Below are 23,419 nucleotides of genomic sequence, written 5' to 3' on the forward strand. Positions count from 1 at the left end.
GCAGCTTGCTGAGGGCAGATCCCCCATAGCCAGGAAAGAGGGCAGGAGGAATTGAGCATCTGAAGGATTGGGGCAAAGCCACAGAATTTGCTGGCGCTGCTAGTGCCAAGCATGGGAGAGCCCGGCTGTGGAAGGCAGCTGCTCTAGCTTTAGAGAATCGTCAAATGTCAGCTCTAGAAAGGAGCATGGTGATCACCCAACCCAGGCCCTCGTAGTACAGATGGGAAGACTGAGGCCTGGAAAGAGGAAACCCAGGGAGCTGGGTGGTTCTGAAGCATGCTGATGTTGCAAGAGCACTGGGCAAGGAGAAACGGGAACCTCGGTTGGACCATGGTTTGCCCCTGCCCTGCTCGGTGACTCTGGGAAAGTCCCTCTGCTCTCTGGGTCTTGGGTGACTCTCTGTGTCATGTGGGCGTTGGCCTGGCTGCCAGCTGTGGGCCCTCCTGGCTCTCACCCTGTTATCTTGGAAGCAGGGCTTCTTAACCACCCCCGCCCCTCCCTGGAGCCTGTACTAGGGTGGAGAGAGTGAGGTGCTCCTTTCAGCCTGCCAGAGCATCAGGTCTGCCTGCCAGCCTCCGGGAGCATATCTCCTCACCTGGGGTGCAGAGAGATGGCAATATCTAGGTGGAATTGTCCCTTCCCTTTCCTGTTTAGGTGAGTTTTTAGCATTTGCACAGAGCCTCAGAGAGAAATGGAGAGACATGCCTGTTCAGATGGCCTCCTCCTTTGAAGCATCTCTGTTTGGGTGCAGCCCTTAGATATGGCCATGAAGGAGAAGCTGGGCCTGGGCTAAGGGGACACCATGGGCTTCTGCCTCCATCCTGAGCACTGTTGCAAGGTCAGGCCCACCCACCCACTGGCAGTGACTCGGAGTTGGTTTGTTAAAGGGAAGAAGGTGATGAAAGCTTACCTTCAGGATGCAGGACCAAACAGACGATGGAGTCGGGGGCTGCCCGAGCACCTACTATGTGCCATGCGTGGTGCTGAGTGCTTTACATTCGGGTGAGAAGTGGGCTGAGAGTCCAGTGGTGACCCACGATTCCCAGGTGCCCAAGTGCTGCTGCTGGAATGCAAACCCATACCACCCCCCCACCCTCGCCCTGCCAGATGCTGCCTCCTGGGTGGGGACGGATGCACCCATGAGGATGGGAGTGGGCGAGGCTCCCCTCTCTGAACCTCCAGATCCTCACCTGTGAGCCGCAGGTGACAGTCCTGCACTCAGGGAGAAGCCCACCTTCCCTTCTTTCCTCCCTTTCCCAGGCCCAGCATAGTGCCTTGGGTGTAGGGAGGAGGGGCTGAGCAGTCAACTTCTGCTCTGGCCTTTGACACTTGACTGTGTATGTGTGTGTGGCATGCATGTATGTGTAAGGGGATCCCTGCCCTGCACTCCTAGAGACTAGATCTTTCCTAATTACAGTCCCAGCTTGCCCACCTAACAGCTCTGCCACTCTCTGCAAGCAGCTTAAATTCTCTGAGCCTCTGCTTCCCTACTTGAAAACCCCAAACTTCCTGAATTCTGAAGCACATGTCCTCACGAAGATTCCCCATCAGAGGCATCTGCCCCTCCTAGGATCGCCTCCCTGGGATCCAGACAGGTTGTGTGATTGCCCTGGGCAGAGCGACTTTGGCAGAGTAGGAGCTCCATAACTGGTAGCTTATCATCATCATCATCACACGGAATTGATTGACATGGTGAACAAAGAAATCCCGTGCCTGGAATTCTGAAAGACCTTGGAGAAGGTCTCCCAGAACTTCCTGGAGAAGCGGGGGACAGAGAACTGGAGTGTCAGGAATAGAGATGGGAGAGCAGCTGAGAACTCGGGTCCTGCCAGCCAGAGACCCCACGGGCCTGTCTGTCCTCCACTCCAGACTTTCTTGCCCTTTGGTCATTGACATGGATGGAAGCCCAAGGGGCTTGGAACATTGACATGGATCGGTGGGAGGGTAGACGTCCACATAGGCAGTGAGTTGTCACAGAGATGGGCAGAGGCTTTGAGGGCTGTCCACACCCAGTCACCAAAGGGTGGGGGGTAGTGACACCAGGGAGCAGCTCGTACTAAAGCCCCTGGGGCCACGGCTGACCTAAGCGCACGGGAACAGGGCTGTGTTAGCACAGGCAGAGCACCCCATCTGGGGAGGGGGCAGGCTTGGGCCCCGCGGACTGGGCAGGCACCTCACTGAGCTTTAGACATCAGACCCTGGGCCAGTGAATGAAAGCTGAGGCCTCCACCGGAGCAGCCCCGCCCGGCCGGGCACTTTGAACCTTCAGAGTCTCTGTGAGGTTGCTTTAGAAGAAAGCGCGTGTTTAAAAGAGTTCAAAACTACCAAACTGAGCCATATTCTGTGTCTGCAGGATAATTCTGCAAGCACATTCATTCATTCACTGGGCATGACACCAGCCCCGTCCTTGCGTCACATTGCTTTTAAGCTCCTCAGAGAGCCTAGACGGACTCCCGCCTGGGGTGGTCCCGTACCTTCTCAGGGCAAAAACTGATGATTGTATCGGAGCCAGCCTAGGGAATAGTGATAATAAAGCTGGCAACTACTGTGCTTAGTTGCTTAGTATTTACCATTTTACTGATGATAGCTTATCTCATTTAATCTTTCCCATGACCCTATAAGCAGGGTTTCCCAGGTGGCGTTAGTGGTAAAGAACCCATTTGCCAATGCAGGAGACGTAATAGGTGGGGGTCTGATCCCTGGGTTGGGAAGATACCCTGAAGGAGGGTATGGCAACCCACTCCGATATTCTTGCCTCGAGAATCCCATGGACTGACGAGCCTAGCGGGGTATAGTCCATGGAGTCACAAAGAGTCAGACACAACTAAAGCAACTTAGCAGGAATAGAGTAGGTATCATCCTTAACCCATTTCACAGGTAGGGACACTGAGGCTCAGAGAGGTCCAGTTATTTGCCCACGGCTTGAGGATGAGATGGCTGGATGGCATCACTGACTCGATGGACGCGAGTCTGAGTGAATGCCGGGAGTTGGTGATGGACAGGGAGGCCTGGTGTGCTGCGATTCATGGGGTCGCAGAGAGTCGGACATGACTGAGCGGCTGAACTGAACTGAACTATCTGAACTAGGACTTGAACACAAGTGCTATGATAGGACTTCAGCTGGCCTGAGGGATGTGATCAGCTGGGCTAGAGTATGTAGTCAGAGGTGGCCTCCTGGAGAGGTAGGTAAACCCAGGCCCTGGGGGTGTGCAAGGTTGGGGGCAGATTTTTGTCTGTCCTACTTCATCCTCCTTGCAGGCCCCACCCATTTCTCAGAGACGTGAGGGGCCTTGCATAGCATCTTGCAGCCGGCCGTCTCTGGAGCTGGATTTGAGCCCTATTTGTGGGCCTCTGGCTCCCAGCTCTCAGCCATTGGATACTGTCAGTGCAGTGAGTTTCGAGTACCCTTTTGTACTGAAAGAAGGGACATGGTTTGCCCACTGCCTCTCACTAAAGATCGACTAGTCCCTCTTTCTGAGTTCAAGGCTGCAGCTGCTTCCAGAAATCATGTCTTGGGGCCTGCCCATGAAAGGACAGGAGAAAAGGTCATCTCTCTTCATCCAGGGCTGGTGGGGAGCCACCCTTGTCCCTTCACCCCATGCAGGAGGTCAGTAGGCAAGCTATGAGGCTGGACAGGGCAGGGAACTGGAGGCCAAAGTCTTTGATTACCCTTGCTGTGTGACCTTGGGAAAGACCCTTCCCCTCTCTGGGCCTTATTCACCCTTATAATACAGTTTTTTGGATCTGAGTCCCCTTGCAGCTGGGCCTTCCAGGATGATGAGCATTTGTTCAAACTGCCATATGTAGAGTCCTGAGCTGGGTCCTCAGGGGGATTCAAGGTCCTCCAGGGTGGACATGTGTGGTGAGGTGGGGCTTAATGGGGGACTTCTCCATTCCCCCGAACAGTCACCTTCCCAGTGAATCGGAGCTCCCTGTCTGCCTCTTATTCTATATAGCGCTCACTTCATAGTGTTCATGGTCTTGGTCATCGTGTCTAGCATGTAGTAGGCTCTTGACAGTGGAGAAATGAGTGAATGTTAGAGTTTGAGTCCGCAAGGTTATGATCAGTTTGGGTGGCTGCCGGGGAGTCCATCCAGAATAGACTTCAAAGATGACAAGTAATGCTTACCAGATGAGTATTAAGGGTAACTTGGATGGGTGAGGGTGGAAAGACAAAGTGATATGTGTCCCATTCAACCTCCTAGAAGGAAGAAAACTTTTTTTTTTTTTTAACTCAGGAATAGGACAGAACTGTCCACACTGCTACATGATGAACTACATAAATTGTGAAACATGCTCCATGGTTCTTTGTACCACAAGAGTGTAAAAACTGTAAAATTTTCATCAGGGTGGAGAATAAAAACCAAGAAAAACTACAAGCCCATTGGCAGAACTCGCCTGATGACAACACCTGTGAGAGAAGAACCCCTCCAAGTTAGCCAGGTGCTTCCCCCTCCTCCCACACCTGGCAAGAGGCCAAGGTTGGGAGCGGCAAGAGCTTATTTGGAGGTGCACGTCCCTGCTTTGTTGCTGTGTCTCCCAGAAAGCATGCCGTTCCCCTGGCCTGCCACCGTTTCTGATACATCTGCATCACCCCTCTGGAAGTGGGTGACCTAACCCTCTAGTTGTTGAACTGCAGGTGATTAGAGTACCTTAATGGGTAATACCAGAATGTAGAGGTGAGAGGCATTTGGACTCCTCTACCTGGGAAGGCCTGAATAAGATGGCATTTCAGCTGGGCCTTGAAGGATATGCAGAATTTTGACATGTGGCTACAGGAATTGGTCTTCTATGAACGGAGAGATTGAGAGGGAGAGGAAAGCAGGGGCAGAAAGATCAGAAAAGGGAAAGCTTGAAGAAAGTGGGTAGAGGAGGGGGCCTCCTATGGACATCAGGCAGGCCTGGAAGCTGTGTGTCCTTGGGTGAGTCATTTCACCTCTCTGAGCAAGGTTTCTTCATTTGCAGAAAGGGATGTTTCTCTGTCATTTCTCTTTGTGTGGGTGACATGAGATGATGTGTGTAATCAACATTTGTCCTCATCACATCTAGGGTGCTAGGATCAGGGAGATGGACAGACCCAGCAAGGGCGTGGCCGACAGTAAATGTCCAGCTCTCTCTCCAGACCAGAGAGGTGATGGATGAAATGTGGTGTGACGGATGAAATGTGGTGTTCAGATTGTGTACAACGTTAACTTCCAAATGAGTTAATATCCCATTCCTTCTGTCCTTATATCACCTGGAAGTGAGGCTGGGGTAGGTGAGTCCCCAAAATCCATATTGGACAACCTGACTCACAGGGAATCCCTCTTCCTTCAGTTTTCCCCTCCCTCCAACTGCCTGAAGGTGCCAAGTCCTGAACACACCAGGCTGTGGCTGCTTCAGCCCCCAGTCTACCCCGTCACCTCTAAAGGGAACACTGGTTCAACCTGCTGTACTGCTTGCTGTCTCCTCCCTGTCTCTTCTATTAGACCTGGAGCTCTGGGGCTGGGCTCAGCTTAGGCTCAGGTCTCAGAGTCCAGCGCAGCCTGGTAGATGGATGGATGGCTACATGGGGAGCCCGGCTGAGATCTGCCATACTCCTCCCAGGAGCTGAACCCCCCCCCCTCCACCCCCCACTGCCCTAAGTCACGAATGGGCCAAGCAGCAGTCCCTCTAGAGAAGGTCCAGCCTCCCCCCAGAGGTGGCTCCAAATCTTGAAGCCCGCAGTGTGGATACTCAGCAAACCCTTCAGCTCCTCCCTGAGCTAGATGCTAGGTCACCCTGTCCCTAGGGGGGTTGCCCCTGCTGGGGTACCATGGTTCCAGGCAAAGGGCTCCACCCCGAGGACCTGTGACAGTCACCTGCGAAAGGAAAGATGCCCGGGTTAGGGGTCCAGGTGACCAGGAGCTGCGCTGGCCGGCTGTTCCCCAGAGGACCCGATGCCCGCTGCTGGAGAGCCTTAGTTTCCCCCATCTGTACCAACCAGACTTAGAACATTCACCTCTACCGGTGGAGGCAATCCCGGACCGGGATGGGGGCGTGGACTCCTCCAGGTGGGTGGGGGGGGGTGTGACCTCGTTACTCTTCAGAGGTGAAGGGGCTGCGGCCGCGGAGGGCTCCCCCGAGGGTCCCCGCCCCTCTGCAGCCCCGCCTCCTCGGCCCCGGGGGCTGCCCCCGGCCCCGCGCCCCGGGGGGCTCGGGCTTCCTCGGTCGCGGCCGGTGCGGCTCGGCTCGGCGTCGCCATGGCAACAGCGGCTTAGGGGGCGGGGGCGACGTGGCTGGCTGGCTGGCGGACGGGCGGGTGGCGCGGGGTGGGCTGGGCCGCTCTGCGCGGGCCGGGCCGTCGGCGCTCGGTCGGCAGGCGGGCGGCGCGGGCCGCGAGCTGCAGGGGCCGAGGCCGAGCCCGCGCCCGCCCTCGGCCGCGCGGCCGCCCGAGCCAGGGCGCGGGTCCCGCGCGGGTCCCGGACCCGCCGCCGCGCTAACCCCGCCTCCCCTTCCCCCTCTTGTCGCCCCGCGCGCAGGGCTTCCTCAGCCGCCGCCTCAAGGGCTCCATCAAGCGCACCAAGAGCCAGCCCAAGCTGGACCGCAACCACAGCTTCCGCCACATCCTGCCGGGGTTCCGCAGCGCCGCCGCCGCCGCCGCCGCCGCCGCCGCCGCCGCGGACAATGAGAGGTGAGCCCGCCGCCGGCCCGGCCTCCGCGCGCCGCCGCCCCGGGATGCGCCCGGGAGGGCGCGGGGACAAAGCGAGAGCCGGGACGGGGGCGCGCCGAAAGCGCGAGGGCGCCCCGCGCCGCCCTCCGGCAACTTGTGGGGCCACCTCGGACCGGGGAGGAGCGACGGGAGGACCCTTCTCTCTTCCCCCGGGTGGGTGAGGACGAGGTGCCCGAGCCTCGGGTCGAGGCCCGGAGGGAAGTGCCTTCCCCGAGAAGTCCTGCCTCGCCTCGCCGTGGTGGGCATTGTTTCCCGGGCGGTGCAGTGCCCGGCGCTGGGGGCTGAAGTGGCACCTCCACCCGAGGATCCATCTCCCTGCCTCTGGAGCCCTTGAGTGCCCGATACGAAAGGCATTTCGGCTGGGTTTTGCGGAGACCCAGCGGTGAGGAAAAGGGTGAACATCTGGAGGGGAGGAGCAGGGGGCTGGGTCGCTTAGGGGACACATCTGCTCTAAGTAGGGCGCGTGCTCCGCTGGGGGCTGGGGCGAGCGAGCGGGCAGTGCCCGAGGCCAAGGAAGAAGGGCCTCATCCTTTCCAGCCCCGGGCAGAGGCTCCCTCTCTCACCTCTCCACTCCCAGGGGTGTCTCCAATTCCCCGTTTCCTTTACCCGGGCCAGACTGGAGCAGGTGTGGAAATTCCAAGGGGAGGTGGCTTGTGGGGCAGAGGAGAGAGAGGAGGTGGTTCAGCCTGCCAGGAGTCACTGGCAAGAGCAGGCTTCAGCTCGCAAGGACAAGTCATCCTGTCCGCGTGCGGGGCCACTGGGCGGACACAGCCTCTCGTTTCAGGGCCCAGGTTCCCCTCCTTGAGCGTGCCAGCCCTGGCACCTTCCTGCTTGGGCACAGGCATGGTGATGGATTCTAGTGCCAGTTAGAACGTGTCCCTGCTCAGCTAAGTGGAGGTGAAGGAATGGGCAGGCACCAAGGAGCCTTTTCAGCATTCAGCCTTGTGTCTCAGACCCCTGGCATCTGCCTCCCTTCATAGGGCTGTGCCCCTGTGTGTGATTGGCAAGTTGGCACTCCCTGTAGGGGAGGCACAGGTAGAATGAAAATGTCTCTCCCCTCCTCCTCAGTTCCAGCAGGCAGAGGAGTACAAGTTATAGCCCAACTCCTGCCCAAGGTTGACTGACTGTTTAACTGACCCCTAGCATCTTCCTGAAGAGTACCCCTTCCACCCTCCAGGAGAATTACTAGACCTTTAATTTTCATCCACCGGGAGCTGCTCTCTCTAATGCATCCTAACTGCTGCCTGCGGCTGGTTTCCTTCCCCGCGCTGCCAACCCCAGTCCGAGGCAGGACCCTCAGCCTTTCTTTGATGGCCATAGTGCCCCAGGGGACCAGGCGTGTCCTGGCAGGAAGATTTAGCCAGGCCAGAGCTCGGTGCTGGGTGCAGCCACTGCGTCTTTGAAAACCTCGATTCCCATCTTTGTTATTGTCTGGGCGGCAGGCCACCCGGTTTGCTGCCTTCCTCCCTCCGGCTGGCCCCTGCCTTCTCCGGCTTTCTCCCTCGGGAACATGCCCTTCGCTGCACTTTCCTGGGTGGTGGTCAGGACCCTCTGCACCCGCATGCGAGACCTTGTGTACGTACCTAGTTTTGTGTGCTTGTGTTGGTGGTCCAGGGAGCAGGAGAGATGGCAGGCGGTCCAGCCTCTGAGTGTGTCTGCCCTCCGGGAGCAGGCAGCGTGCATGCTGTGTTTACCTCCCTCCAGCGGGCAGCCCGCACTGAGATGCTGCCGAGCAATCAGCTGGCAACCCTGGGCGGAGGTCGGGACGTGGTCGAGATAACCTGGAGCAGGTCCTGCCCAGCTTGACTTCGGGTTAGCTTTGCCACAGGCCGGAGGGGTGCAGAGTGGGGGCCATGGTGGGGAGTAAAACTGCGAGTCTGTCTCTAGCGCCAGTGGTGAACGGTAGCTGGAGCAGAATGTCACTGGTGGTGGTGTGGGATTGTCTTATTAATTTTCTATAAACAAAATCTGGCTTGGAGGCTCCTCTGGCACAGGAAGGGAGCCCAGATTTCCCACGGACAGGCAGAGAGATGGAATTTGAAATCCTTCTACCCAGCCTTGGAGCTGAAATAGGCTCTGCTAGGACTGGGATCTCCTGATTTGCTGCCTTGCTTAGAAATAGATTGATCACTGCCGCTGGGATGGACGGGCAGGTATGTCTCTGGGGCAGTTCCTGGAGGCGTCCTGTTTGGAGTCAAGTGAGTAAAACCAGCTCTGGTGACCCCACCCCACCCCCCCTAAGCTCATGGTCAAACCTGGGTGAGTGCAGAGATGCCTCCCTCCCCCCGCACTCTGACGTGGTGTGGTGCTGCTGAGGCTGGGTGGACAGATCAGCTGCCTTCCGACTTGGCCCAGCAGTGAGGAGGGGGTTGAATCCTGGCTCCATGGGACCCCGCCGAGCTGCCATGCCTCTCCCTAGGAAGGGGGTAAGTGCAGAGAGAGCAGTCCGCATGAAGGGATGGGCATGGGAAGGCGGGTGGGGGCCTCTAGGGTGGCCAGTGTGAGCTGGCTCCCGTGGCCTCCTCACGTGGAGAAGGAACACCGGGCACTCGGGGGCGGCCGCCTGGGGTCTGACACTGGGTGAATCTGTCTGCTCCATGGCTGCTGCCGAAGCGGCTTTGCCGCACGCTTTCTGCCATGCTCCACAACCTGCTGTGTTGGGAAGGTTATTTTTTGCACCGGGATCCTCTCATCTGGAGGTTGGAAACCAGTTGGTTCTGTTCTGGGATCTTTCGGCTCCCTGGGAACGGGAGTCTGGTCCAGGTGTGGAGGTGGTGGGGAAAGGGCTGATGTCTGGTTGTGAGCCTGGAGTCAAGCCAGCCAGGGCTGGGGAGGGCGCATAGCTGAGCTCTGGGAAGCCCAAGGGCCGCAGATTTGAGCCTTTATACTTATTTCCCTGAAAACAGCCTGGGGAGGTTCCCAGCTGGTCTCCAAGATCACTGGGCCCCTCAACATTCATTTCTTTTTTGGAGGTTCTGGAGATAAGCACCAAGGACAGGTAATCGTTGCCTGTGGATAATAGAAATGAATGCCGCTCCGAGGCGTCCCAGGTGAAAGGTGTGCTGGCAAAAGCTTTTTTTTTTTTTTTTTGCCGACTGGAAATGTTCCTGCCTCATTTACAAGACAGCTTTAATGCTGGTAAAAGCGATCTTGGATGTGGTGTTTCTGCCCTCCCAGAAGATAATTTCGAACTCACTCATTTATTTATTAATGTTCCTAAGTAGCTGGGAGGGTCAGTTGGCAATACAGTGCCTTCCACATTTTTTTCCCCTCCGCAGTATTCTCTCTGGGTGATGCTGGCCCTCCACACAGGTGGGCAGCCCAGGAGCAGGTACCCAAGGCTGATCAGGGAGCAAGGGACTGACTGCCCCGTCCAGGGAATGTGTGTTGCCAGGAGTTCCCACACCTGAAAGTTACCAAGGGTAGGATTCCCAGCAGTGTAAGACTAAGGGAGGGAGATAATTGGGAGGTAGGGGTGAGGGCTTTCAGGGACCCTCCATTGGCCCTGAGTAGGCAGAAATCAGTTCTATCCCTTTGGGTGAGGCATTTCTTGGAGCAGGGAGAGGGAGCTTGGTGAGGAACTGGAGAAAATGGAAGAGGGGATCTGTTTTCTGTTGGCAGTAGATGCAAACTGGGCTGGGCACCCAGGCCTGGGTGTTCTTGACTCTCTCCCTCCCCTGCTGTAGACAGCGAGTGCCCAGTCCTCCTCCGCCTTCTCTTGGGTGATCTTGAGATGATCGTGCATTTCAGTGTCTGGGAGTAATGGGAAGTATGTGATCTTTGGATTTAAAGCCAGGCAGTTCCTGGGGCAAGTCACCTTAACTGTTCTGAGCCTCAGTTTGCCCATCAGCAAAATGGGTCTGATGATAATCATGTCGTTGGAAACATTAATATTAATATATTCATCATGTACTTAATAGAAAATGTCCTGTTCAGTGCTGTTTCCTTGGCAACTAACACTGGGTTTTGCACATTTCTTAAATGTTTCTAAAATTTTATTAAATAAGTTATAACACATGAAAGTGTTTAGACAGCTGTGTTGTAAGTTTTCAGTAAGTGGAAGTTAATATTTGGAGGAAAAAGTCAGTCCGTCTTGGTAAGCCTCAATTGTTTTCTCTGCAGTGTGGGAATAATAACGTGCAATCATGTTATTATCATTCAAGAGATGGAACTAGACGCTACTGTCCCTTGAAAGGTGAAGAGGGCTGTGTGGAGGATCACAGCTACTCTGAACACAAGAAATAGCCGAGTAGAAAGACCCTGGGATTTGTCTGCACCAGAGAAAGCAAACCTGTCCTATATGTGTTTTAAAAATCGATTTTTTGATGTTTGGACCATACTTCTTTTTAGTAATCTAGGCATTTATGTTCTGTCTAGTTTTTCTTTATTAAAAATGGTGCTGGTATTTAATCCTTAAATATGCATCATTTGTCTCCATCTGTGATTGTTTCCATGAGATAAAGTCTTAGAATTACTAGGTCAAAAAATAAGAGCAATTTCAGGCTTTTGATAAATATGCTTCCCATCGAGAGCCTGTAGTAATTTACACTCCCCCAAAGACTTTTGAGGTGCCCACCTGTTTCTTCACGCCTTTGAAAACATTGGGTGTCATCGGTAACACAGTCTTTGTCGTTTGTATAGGCACAAGGGTAGCATTTCTTTGTTATTTGCATTTCTTGCTGGTTAGTCACTGAGCATTGTTTTCCTGGGTTTATTGGCCAGTAGTGCTGTGCTGCTGCTTTAGAGTCTTGTCTGTTCCTGTCCTTTGCCTTCTGAACGTTCCGACAAGCCCTTTGTAAGAGCCTTCCTTGCCCTGTTTGGCCTTCCTTGGTTCCTTCACCACCATCCATGTAGGTGGATCTTTGTTAAATGGGCCTCTGCCTTCCAAGCGGTATGGCAGAGAATTCATTAATTACCTACAAGGAGTGCTCCCCAGCTCCCCCTCCCCTGCTCTGCTCTCCATAAGGGAACCAGATTTAATTCTTAATCCGATAATTATCGTTAAGGAAGCCTGGCACTTACACAGCACTTTGAGAGGTCTGTCGCTGTAAAGCATCGGTAAGCAGTGCAGGGGTTGTTAGATTCAGGGAAACTGAGGCACGCGGTCAAAGGCGTGGCGGTGGGACCATCCCAGAAGCTTGGCCTTGTGTCCAGGTCCCAGCCCCCCTGCAGCGTGGTACTCGGAGCCCCATGGGCACCTTTGGGGCAGGGCTGCCTGGAGCCCTGCCAAGGAACACATGATTCTGGGCTTCATCTCCAGAGGGAGGGGGAGCCACAGAACATGACCCGGACATGGAAAAGAACCAATTTATTTCTGCTTTCTCATTTTTATCGCCCTCCTTTTAGATCTGCAGCTCCCTCGTGTGTATCTTCCAGAGATCCGAGCTGGGCAATATTTTTAGGAACGGCGGAAATTAGCTAGTAAGGATGTGATCAGCCCCAAGCTGGGGTTTTAAAGGCTAGAGAAGCCTTTTCCTGTACAGGTGGCTGTAGGCATGTACACATGCCTTTGACAGGCACACGAGTGCATGTCTTCATATGTCTTACAAGTATGCAGCTGCCCTCATGAAGGTGTGTATATGTAAGCATCCTTGTACGTGTTTGTAGATCTGAAATGAGGAATTGCATGTAAAGCATTTGGAACACTGCCTGGCACTTCATGTTGGGTTGGACCACGTGAAGTGTTTTTGTAGGTCGATTATGGACATACGGTTCATTCTAACCGCTCAAGGAGTTCTGGCTACTGTTCTTATTGTGTCTGTTTTCTTATGTGTACGTGTCTACCGGCATGTGCATTTACATACCCCCTGTTTTACAGTGTGTGTGGTGTGTTCTGTGTTTGAGCTCTCACATGTGGGCATCTATGTGCAGGTGTGCAGTTGCTGTCTGGGCATGTGGCCGCTGAGCCAGCCAGTTTTGTGAACAAAACTGCCTGCCTTCCTGGGGAAAATCTCCCACGACTCAGCATCTCCCCAGGCCATCAGGACAGCCACCCTCTGAGCCCCCTCGTGCCCATAGGTGCCAGCAGAGCCCAGGCCTGGATGCCAGGCCTGAGAGGTACTGCAGGGCCTTGCCCATTCTCCTAGAAAAACCCTGGCTATTTCCAGGTCCCAGGTCTGAGGATATGCAAATCGACTCTTTAATGGAATTCCTCTGCAAAATATTACTCGAACCAGAAAGTTAATTACCAGGCTCTAATTAATGGCTATTTTAGAGGGCCACAGAAGAGAACTGGAGATCACAGGAAGACCAAAAAGGCAAGAAGGAAAACATCCAGCTCTCACGGCTGGCATGGTGACCTCTCCCCAGGCGGCCGGGCCCGCCTAGCTGCTTGCCAGCCAGGCCTCCTGGGTGATCTGCCGCGGGTGAGTGGAAAAAGGGCTTCTTGCATGAAGCAAGACCTCACATGCTGGGTCTTTGGCCACTGGTCTATCAGCCTACAAGGAGTGACTTGGGCCGCATTCCCGGCCTGGGGGTGGGGTGTGCAAATGGCCGAGGAGAGCCTGGCCAGATTGGGGTGAGGCTGTACCACTCCCATCCCCACCCTCTGAAGCCCCCAAAGCAGCCAGGCAGCATATCCGCAGCCTGGGCTATGGACGGGGCAGTCACCAGCCACTCTACAAGGAAACTAACCCTTGTTAGTTAGTTAGTAACTAACCCCTGAGACAGAAGGAGTCTCCGTCCTTTGTGGGCCTGTGCGGGTAGGGGCCTGTGGGTGGGTGCACGGGTCTCACACATACCAGGGGCACAGTCTTGGGTGCCCCCCGCCCAGGTCCTGCCGCAGGCCAAGCCACATGCCCCCACCCCAGGCATGCACATGTAAGAAGCTCCCTTTGTCACCCCACTTCCTTCCTGCTGCCACTTGAACCTGGAGAGCCACAGGCCAGGCTGGAGCCGACGAGTGCAGGGTCACAGGAGCCTGGCTTCTGGCCTGCCCCGCTAACTCACTCAGCACAGTCTACCTTGGAACAGTCTGTTTCCCCAACTCGCCTCTCCGGATGGGCTGGCAGGGCAGAAATTGACCCAGATGAAGGTTGGGTTTGCACTTTTCCCCACATCAGGCACTCGGAGGGGTGAGTTACTCTTTGTCACGATGATTCCCCCCTCTCTTGTCCAGTGGGCAAACCCCCATGGGGGTCCCGTCTAGCTCTGGCCACCTCCCAGTTCACCCTGGGACCGTCACCTGCCTCCAGCCCTGACCTTTTTCCCAGCCTCAGGCCCTTGTTTGCAGGGCCTGGTTGTAAGAGAGTGCTACGGGCAGAGATATAGATGCCAGCCTGGTAGCACAGGCTCTAATTTGATGCGACATTGTTGTAGGGAGTTTTCATACCGAGGGCAGCAAATGAGTGCAGCGTCTCCCTGTGCCCACTGACTAAGGGGAAGTTAATTTCATGCTCTGTCTTGTTGACATTCGTAATCAAAGCTTCGTATTGCAGCTGCAGACTGTTAGCACGTGAAGGATGTATGCGCCTCAGCAATTACTGTTTCCGGCGGGGGAGGAGATTAATAGGTTGTTAACAGCTCCACCCCTCTGCTCCTATTACCCTTCTTTCCCTCTTTCCCCCTTCCTGAGATTTCATCAGGAAACTCCATCCCAGCATCAGCTCTGATAAAACCCCACTCTTGTCTTGGAAGCTGAGAGCCTGGCCCCTGAGCCTGACTGACCAGCCCGCCCTATGAAGATACCCAACAAAATGTAGAGTCTTGGGCCCCTACCCTGGACCTTCTGAGTTAGACTCTCTGACCTAATTGTGTTTCCCCAAGGTGTGAGAACCTCTGTCCAAAGTTTGTGCCTTTTGCTGAGGACAGGGCTCTGTCCCAGCAACTTGCTTCGGCATTGCTATATTCTTATTGATTTCTCATAGTAAGAGTGTTTTGTGTTTCTCATTTTACTGAAACTCCAAGAGGGGAATGTTCCTGGCCCAAAGTCACATACTGGGGGGCCCCAAGCCAGGCGATCCACTCCCTGGTTGAGACCTAGAATCCTCCCATGAGCATGCTGTGCCTTTTTTTTATTAAGGTTGTGATGCTTTTTGAAATTACCTTCCCCCTTGGATAGGAGTCCTTCCTGCGCTTGCCCAGGGCTCCCTGCTGTAAAAAGCACTTTCACCCTGTGCTTGGAGCAGTTAGGGCATTTGTGACTATGGTCTGCTTTCTACAGGGAAAGTGGGTGAAGCTCAGAGAGATATAGGGAATCAGCTGGAGCTGGGATGTGTCTCCTAACTCCAGGTCCAGTGCTTGGCCCACGTGAGCCACTGAGGCTCACTGCTCTTGCCGACTTCCCTGTTATAAGTGGTTCAGAGAGGTGTACTTGGTCCTCTCTGGAATCACCAGGATCAAGTGAGTAATGTGATTCAAGCCCAGGTCCACTGGGTCAAAGCCCATAGGATAGGACTAGCTAATTTAGGGCTGAACCAGGTGTCCTTGGCCCCACCTGGGAGTGGAGCTCTCTAAGGACAGCCTGGAGAGGCTCAGGAATGAGAGTGGTGGTCTGTGCAGAGGCCCTGGAGAGGCCAGGCCAGGCAGTATAATCTGTATCCCCAGCTGGAGAGGCCAGATGCCTGCTAAGGTTGGGGAGAAGGATAGGGGAGGGTGGGGCAGGGGAATCTGGGCCTGGGGGCTGTGGAGCTGGACTGTGAACCCACGAATCTGGGCCTGGGGGGTGTGGAGCTGGAATGTGAACCCACGACTGCCTTACAGCCCCAGGCCCTGTACTGCCAGCTGCCGGGGAGGTCAGCAGGTGTAGGCTAGTCCAAGGCCAGCTCCACCCATTGCTTCTCTTTGAACCTCAGTTTCCCCATCTCAACAAAGCAAAACAAAGACTAATATCTCAGTGCCTGGGACTCTGATATTCCTGGAGGGAGGGTGCCCAGCACAGGGGAGCGTCCTGTGTCTCCTGGGCTTTGCTGCCCTGCCTTTAGGTCGTGAAGCCCCTGGAGGTGGCATGGAGCTAGGGGGGCCAGGATGCCTTTCATCTCTGCACTCTTCACGGCAAGCTTCTCTGCTGAGTGTCACAGTATCACCACCACCCACTGCCCTGCGTGGCCACCTGCTTGATGGGCCCGGCTCCGTGCCCTGTGCCTTTCCTGTGCTTTCTCATGTCATCCTTACACCAGCGCTCTGAACGATATTGCTTGTCCTCATTTTTCAGAAAAGAAAATTGAGGCCCAGAGAGACTGAGCCACGGGTCCAAGTCACACAGCTCATAGGTAGGATCCAAACCCAGGCGGTCAGGCTCTATTATCAAAGGCCCCTCCATCAACCACTGTTCCCGTGGTGTCTGTTTTCCAGACGACCTGCTCAGTCACTAATATCATTAACCTCCCTGCCCCTTACGGAGCGTCTGCTGCATGCCAGGCACTGTGTGTTGTCTGTACGTCATCTCTAATCCTCTTCACTCCCCTTGTTTCATCCCCCCAACCCCATGTTACAGGTGCTGAAACTGGCCTCAGAGACGTAAAATAACTTACCGGGGATTACCCTCATGATGGATTTAGGATCTAGGTCTCTGGACTCAAAGCCAGGGTCCTCTCCAGTGTAATAGCTGACATGATGGACAGGTCCCGTGGGCTAGGCCTGCCCTCAGCACTTCACAGAGAGGCACTCACTCCAATCTCACGACAGCCCACGTGCTGCTACTGACTACTGTTATTCCTGGTTTACAACCAGGAAACGTGGCCTGCCCAGCCGAAACGGCAGAGCTAAGATCCTAACCTAAGAAGCCTGGCTCCCAAGTTTGTGCTCTTCACTACTGCACAGGCCTGCCCCTTCCTATTTTACAGATGAGGAAACTGAAGCTCCAGCAGGTAAAAGCCACTTGCCCCGGTCAGACTGCAGGTGGGTGGCAGAGATGGGGTCTGTACTTAGATGTTTCTGGAGTTTTACTGGCTCCCACGGGCTTTCTTGGTGGCTCAATGGTAAAGAATCCGCCTGCAGTGCAGGAGACATGGGAGACGTGGGTTCGCTCCCTGGGTCGGGAAGATCCCCTGGAGGAGGAAATGGCAACCCACTCTAGTATTCTTGCCTGGAGAAGCTCATGAACAGAGGAACCTGGCAGGCTATACAGTCCATGGGGTCGCAAAGAGTCGGACACGACTGAACAAGCACACACGTACATGGGAGAGTGTCCTGGGCCACCCCAGGCTCTGCAGGAGCTACTGTGGGTGCTGAAGTTCTGGAAGGGTGGAGGAGTGTGGCAGTGGAGGCGGGCCTTCCTACTGGTCTCAGGGTGGGGTCCCCATGGTGTGAGGCTAGGGCTGGCTTAGGGACCATCCCCATATTTGCAGTTGCTCAGTGATTACAAGTGTCTTTCTTCGTAGGCACCCCCAGCAGTCTGGGCCCCCACACCTCTTTTGCTCTTGGCAGAGCGAGTGAGCACGGCTGCATTTGGGTCTGTTGATTGATGACCTTGGGTGAGGTGGGGGGGTGACAGAGGTCTTGGGTGGGCTCACTGGCTTTGCATAGCCTACCCACCCCCACCCCCACACTTCCACAGATCAGCATGATCACTCTCCTCACTGCCCGGGAGGATGAGAGAAAGCTGTGATGCTGGTGGGCAGGGCCTCCCAGTCCAGCCTTTGATCTGCTCATGTGGGTGCGTCTGGCACCGAGACCTCTGGCTGGACGGGCTGAGGGGGCTGCTAGTCATGCAGCCAGGTTCCCAGCCCACCCAGCCATCTGTGGACCTGAGATGGCACTGGGCACCTGCACAACTGCCTGACCTCAGGGTGGGGACAGAGCCAGGGGTGGTGACGGCTGGGCCATGGGTGGGGACTCTGCCGAAAGCCCCACCAGCGTGCTCTCAGTGGTCATGTCTAGCTCCTCTGTGCACGTGAAGTTCACGTTTATTGATGATGGTTGTTTATGAGACTAGTGAAAATCTGTTCCACAAATTTCAGAGTCAAGGGATGTTGAACCTGGCGGGGAATTCTGTGAGCGATCTGTCCAGAGTTCATCAGACTCAGCTCCTGGTTCCTGGGGGTGAGACTGGAGGTTCCCCTCCAAAGGCGTCGTGGGCATCCTCACTGTAGGCCCTGAGAAGTCCTGCAGGAAAGAAACCTGTTTCATCTTTTTTAATCTGGGGTTTCCTGTCCTCCACCCCCACCCCAGGAGCAGTAGTATTCTGCACAACCTTCTTGGGTAAACACTAATTTGAGGTGTTACCTCTCCTTAGAAGCGTGCCTTTTAAGGGGAGACTTTGGAAGTATTCCATGCCTTGAGGACCTGTGGGAGCAAGCCTTGAATGATGGCCTTGCTGGCCTGGCAGCAGCTTTGGGGATATAGTATTTTTTTGGAAAAAGGCACCCCCAGGTCTTCAGAGTCAGCTACTAGCTCTTCTGAGTGTGCAGTGGGGTCTGGCTCTGTTCAGAGCCCTCTGTGGGCCCAGAAGGGTGGAGGGTTTATTCCCCCTTTCCTGGGCTGGGTGGCTCCCTTCTTGTACCCAGCTGCTTGGGCTCTGGGCACCCCCTCCCCCCTGGACTCCTGCAGAAGACAGCAGTCGGGCAGAGGCTGCCCACTGATTTGCATAATTGTACCGTCCCCTGAATAATTAATAAAGCTCTGTCCTTGCTGGGAGCAAAGTCTGTGCCATTATGGATGGGTTTGCCATGGCTGGGTTTGTCTGAGCTCTTCCAGGGAGCCAGTGGTTCCCGGACTCATCAGTCGATGCTGGCATTGAAGCCCCCCCCAGAGAGAGGAGAGAGCACTGGGGTGGAAGGGTGTGTCCACGCAGCAGCATCGTGGGCGGGACCGGTCCTGCCTGATGCCTTCTTCTAGGAGCCACACCTGGGGCCTGGACACACAGGCGATTTGAGATTCTGTATTCACCCACTTCCTGTGGTCCCATAGACTCTTCTACTCGGAAACGGTCAACTGTCGTGGAGACTTAGCCCTGCTTCCAGGTAGCCTGGAGGAGGCCCTTGCTGACCCAGCAGGTGAGGGTAGGGATGGTGAGTTTTCAGGCAAGAGCAGGGAAGGAGGAGGCATTTCTGCTTGAGGCTTGCTTTTTCTTGAGTCCCTCCAAGTTTCTGGGCTTGTTAAGGGCAGGGAAAGACTGGGAGTGTCTCCTCCTGGACATGTCTAAGTCCTCTTTTTACATTGTCTCACTGAAGTGAGTTTTCGCTCTGGTCATATGGGTTTGTCTCCCTGTCATCCTGGAAAGGGAGGTTGAGGGCTGGGTCTGCCCCTGACTTGTCACTGATGCTGGGGAAGGTCCTGTAGTCTGTCCAGTCAGGGTTGTACTTGAAAGTACATTGTACGGTTGTACTTGAAAGTGCATTGTACTTGAAGGTTGTATTTGAAAGGCCTTGTTTTCTTCCCTATGTCCCCTAGTCATTATCCAGAGTGTCCACAGGAATATTTCTCAAACTGGGTTATGTGGAACACTACATCCTGGTAGATGTTATTGGGCATTTGTGATGAGGGGATTCAATAGCCTAAACAGGTCAGAGAAGCATCCAGTGAACCAAAGCAAGTAAATTTTTTCAGTGCTTGGCTGCTGGGAGCCTTTCCTCTGCTATTGTGCATCTGGGTACACAGGAGGGGAAACAGGATGCTTTGCTTCCCATATTCATGGGCTATCCAGTGTCTGCTTGCTCATCGCCAGTAATGGGGAGATGCCATCCCCTTGCCGAGCAATGCCAACTCTTGGAAACCTTCCCTTTTGGTAAGTTTAGCTGGCCAGCATTTAGGTAGCACTTTGTCATTTACTGCATGGGGCTCATACCAGCTAGGCGGGTGTCAGGGCAGGCGTTATTCCTTTTACAGATAAGGAAACTGAGGCTCAGAGAAGGTCATTATTCTACCTAAAGCCACATAGAAAGTAGCAGAGCTGGTATTTAAACCCAGGTCTTCCGGCTGGATCTTCAGCTCTTTCCCTTAGCCACCAAGAAGCCATTTGCTCCCAGGGTAAAGATCAGCGTGTCTGGCGGCATTGGTCCCTAGGACCTTGGGGATCTGTTATCCCTACAGCCCCTGTCCCAGCTTGCCTCGAGTGAGTTTCTGGAATTTGGAGGTAGGAGAAGTGCTAAACTCTTGCTTGCTAGGATCGCAGCTGTGGGGCCTGGTTTGGGAGCCATCTGTAGATATGGCTTATCATAGAGGCCCAGTTCATCAAACCGTCCCTGGCTCTCACCCTTCAACTTTTTGTTTTTACAGGTGGGCCATGTTCGAGGTGCCCCACTAGCTGGGTAGGGCACTTGTCTTGGGCCGGAGATGGTGGTCAGGGGGTAGAGGAGGACGGTGTGGGGGCCCTGCTATTGTGTCTTTCCTTGGGCCTTTCTGAGAGCTACTAGGCAGGCCTGGTGGATGGCCAGGGGCAGTTTGGGGCGGGGCCCTGTTTACAGCAGGCTGGCTTGGAGGCTGCTCTGAGGCAGAGGTGTGCAGCCGTAGGACTTAGACCAAGTGCTTCACATCTCAGGGGTCTCCTTGGGCCACCAGTGGCACATGCCCTGCATCCCACGGAGAGCAAGCCACACGAGCACGGCCTGATGGGCAGAGTGTGGCCCTGCCAGCACCTTGACCTAGGTCTGGATCCGGCTCCCTGACTTCCTGTGTGACCTGGGACAAGTCACTTAATCTCTGAACCTCCGTTTCCTCATCTTTAAAATGGGTGTGATGATGGTGCCTGCCTCCCAGGGTTCTGTCCCTGGGACAGAACACATGGTCATGTATGTCCCATGATACCTTCATATCATCTCATGTGCACTCACTCTTACACGTGTGTGCACACCGTGGTCTTGAGCTTCCCCTGGAGACCTCAGAATCCTGTCAGCAGATCCAGCCCCACTCTCCTCACGTCCAGCCCATCATGGAGGAGGAGGCAGCCCGAGACAGGCCTAGAGAGACGTCGCGCGGACACTTCTCCCACTTAGAAAATCAATATTCTGTGGTCTGCCTAATTGCTCTGTTGCTGCTAAATGAGTCATTATGGAGGGAAAATAGCAAATGCATTGTGAGATTAATGGGAAAAAATAGTTGGCAAATGACTTGCTTTGCTTCTGAAACTCCAAGAAGGTGTTACTACGAGAAATCTGGAGAGCCACGTGGGGCCAAGTCCTGGGAAGCGGCCTCTGGTGGATGGCCAGGGGCAGTTTGGGGTGGGGACCTGTTTACAGCAGGCATCCTCTGGGGTTGTGAGTCTCCAGAGGTGCCAGACAGCCTGAGAGGGCGCGTGCAGGGCAGGGCGCTGAGTGGAGTATCACAGGGGCTGGAAGCAGGGGTGCCTGAGTGGTCAAGTCTGGAGCTGGGGCGGAACACGGAGCTCCCAAGGCCCGTTGCTGGATATCCTTCAGTTAGGGCCTCCCATGGGCCAGGCCTGTCCTGCAGGTCAGTGTGTGATTGCCGTGAAGGCCTGTGTCCTGAAGGCACTGCGAGCCCTGGAGCACTTGATCTGTTGGGGTGGTGGGGGTAGTGTCCCTAAGCAAGAGAGGGGTGGGCTGAGCTCTCAGTGAAGAGCCTTCTTTGCAGGTGGAAGAGCTTGTGCAGACCTGTGGGTCTGGGAGCAAGGGGTAAGAGAGGGCCTCATAGCATTCCTAGAAAATGCACATTTTCTTATTTTATGTGTGAGGAATCGGAAGCCGAGGATGGCTAAGAGACTTTAAGAGACCTGCACAAGGTCATAGAGCCTTTAAATGGCCAAGTCTGGACTTGAACCTGAAAAGAAAGAAAGTGTTAGTCGCGCGGTGTGTCCAACCCTTTTGCGACCCCATGGACTGTATAGCCCGCCAGGTTCCTCTGTCCATGGAATTTTCCAGGCAAGAATACTGGGGTGAGTAGCCATTCCCTTCTCCAGGGGATCTTCCTGACCCAGGGATCGAACCTGGGTCTCCTGCCTTGTAAGCAGATTCTTTACCATCTGAACCACCAGGGACTTGAATTTAGGCCTAGGTAACTGTCCATCATGGTGGGTGCCCACCTAATTTCAGGCACCTGCTGCTCTGCAGCCAGCATCAGGGACTCACCCTAGCAAGGCAGGGGTCTGCAGAGGACACTCCTGAGCTGGGGAGGTACAGAACTCCAGAGTGGGGCGGGGGGCGCTACCAGCCCCAATCCAGGTCTCTCTGTCTTACTACTGGGCTTTGCTTTCTCTTAATGGCAACATGACATGGGTAATTTTCTGATGATCAAAATACCAAGACCACTAATGGCTCCTCTTTGAAAAAAGACCTCTGTAAGCAACACATTTCTCCCCCATGAACTGAGTTGATTTACTCCCCGCTGTTAGTCTCAGCTGGCCTAATCTCGTTGGGTGGGGCTACCAGCTGCCTGCAGGGTGACTGGAGGCATGCTCAGCTGAAGGTGCCTGAGACCGTGGGCCCCCTATCGTTTTAGGAAGTGGCCACAGCAGATAGGAGAGACCACGCATGTCTTGTGGGCACTGGGAAGGGGGCTTTGGGAGGCATCAGAGGTCACTTTGCCTTCTCCGGGTTCCTTGATACAGTTGCACATCCTGGTGCCACAGGAGCCAGGCACAGAGTCCTGCCCAGGAGAGTTAGATTCACAGATCTAGGACTGGCCTCAGAATCTGTTGTCATGATGGGCCCCCAGGGGATTCTGGGACCTCAAGCGAGCAGCTCTGGGATTCTCCCATACCTGGCAGGGTCCCATGCCTCCGGGGGATGTTGGCGGTCAGGTGCTCAGTTATCAGGCTACAGAATAACCCTGGGGCCGGATGTACCACTGGCTGCTCCAGCTTGGGGAGCCAGGTGGGCAGCTGAGACCCCGACAAGCAGGAACCCTGCCCTGGGTGCTCTGCTCCAGCTGTTGGCCAAGAGTCAGTTCATCCCAAACTCAGCTCGGATTGGCACTTCCCTTCCCTTCTCCAAATATAAACTGCAGCCTCGCTGGTGAGAGGCTGAGTGTTTATTTGGTTTGGTTGAAGAGCCCCAGCCAGGGCCCTTTGTCCTGCTCAGATTCCACTTCCAAAAGAAGTCGGCTGAGTTCTTCTGCTAAACAGCAGGGCGTCTACTCTGGGGTTCCAGGCAGGCTGGGGCTGACCCTGAAGATATGAAGGGAGTCCAGCTGTGACTGTGCTGCCCGTGGCAGGGGGACACCAGTGGCTTCCTGCAGTTGGTGCCGCTGGGTCTGCTTTCTGGTCTTGCTCCTGCTTCTCAGGGAGCCGGTCTCTCCCTCGGAGAGAAAGGCAGACCAGGCCAGTGCCAGGGCTCTGACCCTGGGTGCCGAATCTCAGGTCTCCTCATAGACAGTCCCTGTCCCTCCATAGTGGCAGACTTGGGCCAGTCTGGGCCAGGCAGACATGAAGCAGAAGAAGCCACGTCAAGGTTTGTCCCATACTTTTTCTTCTGCCTGGGCTGTAAATGGATTCCAGACCTTAGATCCCTTGATCTGTGCCCCAGCTGGGGCAACGTGGACATCTGCTTTCTTTGCATCTGCTCTGTTCATTTGCAGGGAGATGGTGGGCTGATCTCAGGAGGTTCCATAGCTTCCTACATGGTCTTTGGACAACTTGGTGGTACCCAGGGAATCAGCAGGCAGCCTGGTAATTTGTCACCACACATTTCCAGTTGGCCATCCTTGCTGTGGTTGTTATTGTTCAGTCACCAAGTCTGTCCAACTCTTTGAGATCCCATGGACTGCAGCACGCCAGGCCTCCTTGTCCCTCACCATCTCCCAGAGTTTGCCCAAGTTCATGTCCTTTGAATGGGTGATGCCGTCCAACCGTCTCATCCTCTGTTGCCTCCTTCTCTTTCTGCCTTCAGTCATTCCCAG

The 23,419-nt window shown here is 54.9% G+C and overlaps 1 protein-coding gene across 11 annotated transcripts in view; it reads left to right on the top strand.

The window, feature by feature from the left end:
* The window catches only part of DAB2IP (DAB2 interacting protein), a 210,446-nt gene that overhangs the window by 115,871 nt on the left and 71,156 nt on the right, over nt 1-23,419 (top strand). For 10 of the 11 annotated variants that reach the window (XM_052647651.1, XM_052647649.1, XM_052647655.1 and 7 more), the window contains one exon: nt 6,501-6,652. The exons of the other annotated variant lie outside the window; for it this stretch is intronic. In XM_052647651.1, coding sequence (XP_052503611.1) covers nt 6,501-6,652 — 152 coding nt within the window. The remainder of the gene's footprint in view (nt 1-6,500; nt 6,653-23,419) is intronic. 11 annotated transcript variants of the gene reach the window in all.

The sequence above is a fragment of the Budorcas taxicolor genome, chromosome 11, assembly GCF_023091745.1.
Source record: "Budorcas taxicolor isolate Tak-1 chromosome 11, Takin1.1, whole genome shotgun sequence".
Taxonomy (NCBI): Eukaryota; Metazoa; Chordata; class Mammalia; order Artiodactyla; family Bovidae; genus Budorcas; species Budorcas taxicolor.